This window comes from Anguilla rostrata, chromosome 16 (genome assembly GCF_018555375.3).
Source record: "Anguilla rostrata isolate EN2019 chromosome 16, ASM1855537v3, whole genome shotgun sequence".
Lineage (NCBI taxonomy): Eukaryota > Metazoa > Chordata > Actinopteri > Anguilliformes > Anguillidae > Anguilla > Anguilla rostrata.
The window spans coordinates 20,221,667-20,230,138 of NC_057948.1; the positions used below are offsets into that span (position 1 = coordinate 20,221,667).

General features: G+C 39.6%; 1 protein-coding gene across 4 annotated transcripts in view; it reads right to left on the reverse strand.

Annotated features, from left to right (window-relative positions):
* LOC135241781 (calcium and integrin-binding family member 2-like) overlaps positions 1 to 8,472 on the reverse strand; it is a 40,759-nt gene that overhangs the window by 30,140 nt on the left and 2,147 nt on the right. The window contains exon 1 of one of the 4 annotated variants that reach the window (XM_064312453.1): positions 7,038 to 8,024. The exons of 1 other annotated variant lie outside the window; for it this stretch is intronic. In XM_064312453.1, the coding sequence (XP_064168523.1) occupies positions 7,038 to 7,088 (51 nt within the window). In that variant the 5' untranslated portion in view covers positions 7,089 to 8,024. Of the gene's footprint in view, positions 1 to 180; positions 3,952 to 7,037; positions 8,025 to 8,472 lie in introns of those variants that run through there. 2 more of the 4 variants (XM_064312454.1, XM_064312455.1) reach the window with 2 other exon arrangements.

Sequence of the window (8,472 nt, forward strand, 5' to 3'; positions counted from 1 at the left end):
GACTGCAGCTTGCTGGTTAGAGCTATTCAGAACAGTAGATATCCATTCAATAATCCTGCAGTGTACACTGAATCACAAATTTAACTGTAAGTTAGCTTTTCTGCTTCCATACAATACACAATACCAGTTTGCCAGTTGCTAGATGTTAAGTAAACTGTTTTGTAAGAAAGGAAGCTTTACTTGGATTACTTAAATGGCTGAGAGAGATGAAGGGTGTGGATGAGGCCTTGAGCTAGGCCCAAGAACAGGCCACCATGTGAGTTCACCCTGTAGCAGTCACCCGTATCCTATGGAGTTTGCCAGTTAGTCTCATTCAGTGCATATAATTTCATTTTTGCTAAGTTCAATGTTACTTCTCAAATTCATGCTCAGTCAGTGCGAGATCCCTTTGACTCAGTAGTTGATTGTAGGGCTGTGCAGACCAGCTGTTTGATCTGTGTCTTGGAGACAATGTTAATTAGTGAATTAGTCATTGAGAGCAGTATTGTTCTTTTGTCCAATCAGGGTGTCACGACACCCTTCCTGTTCAGATTAAAAGCGGCAGGAAACTGAATGTCTATATTCAATACTGATCCTACCATCTCATGCTACGCTCCCCATATCAGCAGCTGCTTTTAGCAAGCAACTCTACTAGTCCTTAAGGACTTTCATTTTAGATTTTCTTTGCTTTAGTTGTCAAACCAATGGATGAGTAGTAGTATGTGTACTGGAAAGCCTAACTCTTTTCATTGTTATTTTTAAGCATACCTTTGTTGGGTCACTTAGCCATGGTACTGTCTATACAGCACATCTTGTCTAAATTTTTACCCTTCTCTCATCTGCAGTTCCTTTTGACATTTTCTGTTGAATGGAGAAGTGATTTAATTATTTAAAAGGAAAAAAAGTACAAAAACTTTTGTTTCCTTCTAAACTAAGAGCCATTTGTTCAATTCAGCCATGTTTTATGTGGTTGGACCTGGCACTCAGACTCATTCCTAATCATATGTGGTTTGGGAAAATGGTATTCCCATAGACTCATGTCATTTTTGCTTCCATTTTGGATTCATCAATTATTTATTCTAATGTTCTCTTCAAATCATCATGTTTGCATCAGTTGACAACTGTTTTATTTCTATTACTTTGGCCTTGGCCTTGTTGGTCTATTGGCTTTAAAAAAATGTTATTTGATTGTGTAGTACAAAGCACTGTCAAAGGAATGTTATTCATATGGGAGCTATATTGAATGAAGGTTGATTTATTGTATAGATCTTTTCTAAGTCATCTGACCATCCCTTAGTGTATCAGATCAGGCAGATGATGTACCTTCTGTCATCACAGCCAGTCTGGGGAACACTGTAAATCATCCAGTCACTACACGCCCACACACACACATAGGCCAATCTGAGTGATATGAACCCATCCAGTAACTGTGCTTCCGCAGATAGTTAAACAGGAGTCTGGGCTGGATCTTGTATTTCTGGAAGGTCCCACTGCTGCTGGAGAGGAAGTTCTAGCAAACGAAGCTCTGATTCTGACCTGACCCCTGCATAAATAGTCATAATAGGTGAGCAAAGCAGCACATCTTCAGTTTCAGCAATGGCAAGCAGAATTTTCAAAATTAATTCTGGCAGGGGCAGCCAGGTGAATTATTCCGCTCAGACAAAGTGTTCCTGTAGTGCAGGTGCAGATACACCGCAAGCCCTGGTATCACCCTGGAAGAGAAGGTATCAGTTAATGGGATTGCTCTTGTCTCAGTGAACACCAGTGACTGGCTAACTGGATGTCTACATGAGTCCTTCTACATGAGCTGCGCATGAAGAATACTCTTCAGGTGCAGTAAATGCATTACTCTCCCAAATTGACAGAGGCCGTTGCTGCGATTAGACGAACCCACAAATACAATTAGACATTCCACATTGGGGGTAAAGCTGGTAACCAAAAATAACATCAGTTCAGCAAATAGCTGGTCCTTCCTCTTCCTGGCAGATTCACAAGATACTTTTACTGCAGTGGACTGAGTCGCACTGGTCACCGCAGTGTCACCCCGAGTTCGGATTTCTGTGGAGTGAAGATGAAGGCATGCTCTGGTGTCTCCGCCTGCCACTTGCTACAGGAAAGGGGAGAAGGCGGGGGGCAGGGGAGGTCAGCCGGGGCCACATCCACAGAACTGAGGTGAGGTGAGGGGTGCACACTGCTCCCCAGGGGTAAATGCAAAGCCCATCCTGCCAAGCAGAAGCCCCCAAACTGCCTCCACCATTCCTGATGTATACTGCCTTCTCTGGTACAAGGTGACAGAGAAATGTCCAAGCATACCACATAATTGGCATTACTATTCACCCATTTGTCAGATGCCCATATCTACAGTGACTTACAGATGTGACCTTGCTTTAGAATTTATGGTCATTGGCTATTATGCCCTGTAAATTGCTGCATTTCATTGCTGAAATATTTGGACATGCTTGTGAGTGTGTGTGAGGAAGTGAGTGAGCGAGTGAATGGGTGAGAACCTGCCAGCACAGGGATCTCAGCTAAGACTTATTGTTCAACAAAGTGCATTTCATCCGTTAAATTACCACCCCGCGAAGGAAAAAATGTGAGGCATGCTTCCTTTGTGAAGTTTCAGTAACTCATATTTTGAAAAATATCCAAAGTGTCAAACTTGTCAAGGAAACAAGTTTAATACAGAGCCGAGTGACAGGAGATGACGGATGACTGTCTGAGAATGCACATCCTTGTTTTTTTCCATGCTTAGATTTATGTGCTATAGCCTCTGATGGGCAATACACATTAATGAAAAATTCTAAGACTGCTGTCTCAGGAAAAAATTCTCAACAACTGTCCAAGTAACTCAGGCAACTTGAATTTTGCAATGTGTGTCTTCAGGAAAATATGCCATATAGCAATGACCAAAGGCGTCTGCTGTGTGATGCAGTGCTGGTTGTATATTTTACATTCACACTGATACAGTGAATAAAGCTGTTTCCTCGCCCCACATCTTCACTGTATTTGATCACATGCAAGTGACAACCAAGCATTGTGCACAAACCACTGACTCCCTTCCACAGTTCATTCATGCTTTAAGCGCCATGGCTGTGCAGTAAAACCTTGCTGCGGGCCAAAATGTTCCCGCTCCACTAGCCCGGCCCAGGTCTGGCTTTGATTAGGGAGCATTCATAATGTGCAATTCACAAATGGGATTCTGTTCACTATCCAGGCATGCCAGGGACTGGCAGTTTTCTATCCCATATATGTGTAGTCTGTGGGATCTCTGCCACAAGGATATGTGTGCAGTAAAGCTATAGCCATGGATGGCTGCAGGCCACACTGTCTCTTACGTTAAATGAGCTCATTTCAACAATGTTGTTTAGGCAGTGCCTCAGGTTTAAAGCGAAGATGTGTGTAATGCATATGAAAATCCACTCCACTATCATGTTCTGTACATTATTTCTCTAGTGTTTTTGTTACTTAGCAAATTACGTGTCTGCTTATGGTATATATCTCAAGCTATCAAAAAGCAGGTACCTCAAAAATATCATGTGTCGAACTGTGACACTGACCTGTTGCGCAGATTTTCTGAGAGTTCTTAAGTTCTTTAGTCTGAACACTTTTCAGTAAAATGCACCATCAAGTACAAAAACAAATGGTTTGTTAATTGCCATTATCATGATGGATATTACACTTTCACTGTCATCTGTAGACAAATATAAAGCATGTCTCATTGCAAACTGTCAATATTATTAGTCTGCTTTCACTTAACATTTAATGTCATTCAAATGCGCATTGAGCAATTTTAACTTCTGTTGTGATTTACTAAAAAGTGCAATTTTACAGCATTTTGGAATGGTGCCATCAACAATTAGCCATCATTTTGGGGTTACATTGACCACGAGCTGGCTGTGTAGTATTGTACTGCAGTCAAAGATGAAACTGCAATGAGACTGAATTATTGAATATAACTCACTCAAGACCATCCATTATTTTGACCAGCATTGCCTCTAAAAAAGGATGAAAATTGCAGATTTCTGCAATATTAATGAAAGAACCATTCAGAAACCTGACTAAAACAAGTCAATGGTAGCATTAATATTCCAGCCTGAAAGTGAGAGTGAATGCAGATCCCTGCAACACTGCATCGGGCCACTGACACTGAAAGAAATGGACATTTACTCAGTGTTTACAGAGGTAAAAAGCATGGCTGGGTTCATTGATCTTGCGAGTCACTGAATGTTCAAGTCTTTAATTATTCAAAATGCACATCCCTAATCTAAAACAACATAAGACTGCCCCAGGTAAACAAAGAACCTCTGGTCATTTCATCTAAAGAGGGTAACGTTTCAAGACATGCTATCAGACCTGCTTAGCGTAAATTATTAAGTTTCTCCAAATGCCTGTAAAAGCCTGTGCTGACGAAGACAGCTCTTCATCAGTGTGTAAGTGGAGTGAGAGCTGTTAAAGAGAATGAGAGAGAGGCTCTCTCCACACTTAAGGCAGTTAACATCCCTGAGACCACCAGCATGACATCAATCATAACCAGCCTTCCAGTTAACATAAAACACTAACAGATATTACCTGTATTCATGTATGCCATGATTGTGCTGAGTGCTGCACAAAATAGTGCAAGAAATCCATCTGTATGTGGGTTTGAGATACCTTCAGTTAAACAGAAATCACTGAGACACTCTGCCTCTGCCACATCAGACACTGCTGTAGGTGGTGAGGTTTATGCTAATAGAGGTAAAATGATCCTAAAGTCAATTTAGGTCATGCAAACTGATAAGGTTTCCTATATACTGAGAAGAATACATGCTTCTCACTCAGCTGGAAAAGTGCAACCTTTCCATTTGAGGGCAGACAATCTGAATGTTGATAATTTCCTAATGAATGTCCTAACAACAGAGCTCAAACTACCATTTCCATCTGGTGCTACATGATACCTTTCAGCAAAGTCATTTACACATTACAGTATGTAATGTAGTTTTGCAGTTTTATGAGTAAAAATCTGTAGGTCCACATTGAAATTCAAAAAGATTTTGTTGACCAATCAATTATGATGGAAAATTGTCTTTGGCATTTTAGCCAAATTAAATGAAAGGGCCAATAGCATACATTACAATTAAAAAACTAAACAGAAAATGGCAAAGTCAATATCAAATTAACACAAATGTTAAAATGGAATCTTTTTGCTTAAATACATATTGCAGAGGGAAAAATAGCTTGCTACACAGTTGAATGTCCAGTGTTAATTCAACTCTAACAAAGTACATATGAGTACAATAGGTTTTACTTTATATTAAACAGTTTTACCGTTTTTAACATAAAATAACAAAATAACAGTTTTACCTTCTGGTAAAACCTGCAAATTGTGCTGTATGTAACAAACCTGTTCATTGTTGTCAGTCAGGGCACACTATGCTTGCAACTTTAATAAGTCAGCATGTGCACATTTTCCTTTGCATTTAATCTCTCTCAATCTCTGTCTCAGTTTATCTCTCTCTCTCTCTCTCTCTCTCTCTCTCTCTCACACACACACACACACAGTGTAGCACTCAAACAAAAAAGTGCTGCAATGCTTAGAGCTGCAGATGTTTAGTGCAACTGAGAAATCAAGTAGAAATACCTTAATCTTGTGGCTACAGGTACCTTACATACCCCAGCCAATAGAAACAACAGATGCTATTTCCATGCAGAAGGCCAAAGGAAGATTGTCCTTTCCAGCTGTCAGGCTATTCATCCAACTCTCTCAGTCATCAAATAATGTCTCAGACCACATCTATCAGAAAAGGCCCACCAGGAATAACACCCACTCTGTGTTATTTTTTTATGTTGCTATCTTTGACAGGAAACAGGAAGAATTAAAGAGATGTGTAGCCAGGCCCTATTGATCTGGACAGCATCATACAAACAAATTAAACGGTGACTCATGCAGTAAGCAAAAGACTAGTAGAAGCAGGACCACCACCCTATCAGAAAATCATATGTGAATGGTAGAGAAGAGAGCACACAATCATAATTGGGTTTCATGGGTGACCCATAGAAAATATTTCATTTCACTTGGTTTTTGGATAAAACGAGGCCTACTTACAAATGGTGACAAATTGCAGCTCATAGTAGATCATTACATATATTTGGAAGGTCAATATTATGGACTGGAATCTTAGACATTCCTAAGTCACTAGAAATCAAAAGCAATTGGATGTAAAATACAGTTCATGTACTGTAAGAGAAAACTGGTAGTTTTTCTTTGCCTTTTAGTCTTATTGTATTCAATAAATTATATGGTTTTTATTTAACAAATAATACAGCCAAACTGTAACTGGATAACGGAGGTTAAAACTGATTCTTCCAAATCGCCTAAAGCGAAGATGACATTCAAAGTTCACCTGAACGTAATGATGTTTTTAGCACTGTAAGTGAAAATGGCCTCCTTCCATATTGTATACACTTTTTGAATTTTAAAAAAATAACCATTTATTTTTGCAAACGTGAGTCTATGTGTTGCACTAACGTATCGAACATGATTTTGATACTTTAAAAATTGTGAAGCGTTACATTTGTATACCCTATCTCCTGCCTCTAATTCCTGACGACAAAAAACCTCAAATCTTGACAAGTGATCATATTTCGAAATGCATAATCACCGAAACAAAATTGTAACGCCGTCAGTAAATTCTGCAAATATGTTGTAATAAGGGTATAATTCAGAAGCGCGTGTAACACTAAATAAATATGCTTGGAGAGTTCTTGGTTGATCATGAAAGCCCACTTGACAAACATGATGAATCCAATTGGATCCGTGTTTCCGCGTCACATAACGATTTATTTCAGTCGAGTAAAACAATAAATTTAACTGGATTAATAACAGCCCTCAGCCATAATGTAAAATTTCTTGATAATTTCTGTCCGTCGGACGTCCAAACGGGCAATCCATATGATTCTATAGTATTGCAAAATAACAAGATTCAATGAAAAGGGCACCGATATTTAACAGCATTGAAAGCCAATGAGGTAAATATTTAGAAAATGCAATCTTAAAATGTAACCATTTAAGCAGTACTTACCTGATAGGCGTCTAGCTGTTCATCAGTAAATATCGTTTGCTTATTACCCATCTTAATCGAGTAATTTTTCTCTTATGCAGATGCATCACATTGGAAGTTCGAGACGTTTTTTCTATTGTAGGCATTTAGGGCATGTGTACACGGCGTGGTCGGACTGGAGAAAATTACAACCCCTCATTGAATTCCACCACTTGGTGACTTAGAGCCCGGAACAGTTTGTGCAGAAGGCGTTCACAATAAAAACTGGAAAAATCATCAGACAAAACGAAATCTTTGCATGTGCAATCTGTCCTGGCACTAAATCCGTTCCAAAATCGTCAGAGTATCTCTCGGTTGCATCCAAGGTATTATAAGCTCATGAAGTCCTTTCAGTGAAAATTGTTTCAGCACTGACTGCTGTCCACTGTTGCGATACGTTTATCCACTGAGAGTGAAAGCCTACTTCAGGCGCTATCTGGATATCCACTAGGCGGCGCTTGCAGTGAATCTACCCGAGCCAAAGATTACTACCAGTGATGAGCTGTCTCATCTAAATACACAACATTCTGTGATCTGAACACCTATGATTATGGTCGACTACTACCTTTCATTTTCTTTCCATCGAAATATTTAACCTAACACCCTCAAAGACAATGAGAATCGATGCGCTTGCTGTTTCGAGTTGCATCATTTAATTATTCGACAACCAGCCTGTTGATTAACAGATTGTTGTTTATAGGCCTGCAAATGATGAATGTATACAATTTTGCTACCTTTATGCTACCTTCTATTCAAGGGTGCGAGTGAAATTTGAGATTTGAACGTCCAAGCCGTCTGGCCTTCTGTTTACTTCCACTGAGCACGACCTGACGTTTCTCTGTCCTTTTAGAACAATACGGCAAGGAAGATGTTTACCTCGGCCCACCACCCTTCCAACGGACGACATTGGATGTAATAGCTGCCATTAACTGTGCGAACGTGCCAGTTCTGACTTCAAGTAAATGTTGTAGCCTACTGACGCATTTATGGATTAAATACAGGCCTACTGATCATTATTTGACGTCAGATTTTGACGTCGCATTAATGTCATATCAATGAAGTAGCCTAAAACACCCAGACCACAGCCTATATTAGCATTTTCTAGCTTAACAGATATTCATGTGTAATCTGTAAGGATCTGCCTGGCCATTCATGAAATGTGCGCATCTGGCCATGTGCTCTGTAGTTTTGTTTGGAGCTTTAGCCTAATGTTTGTCCAGATTGGACTAAATTAATTTGCACAAATGTCTTAATCTAATAGCCATAAGCATTGATACTGGAGAAGACAACTGTGGGTTTAATCATTAGAAAAACTGTAACCATGCCTCATGCCAAAAGCGCGTTCGGGAGAAACTGGCTTTCTCTGTAATCGCCTAAAACTGTAAAGCTGGAGGTATATGTTTCTGAATCAATTAAA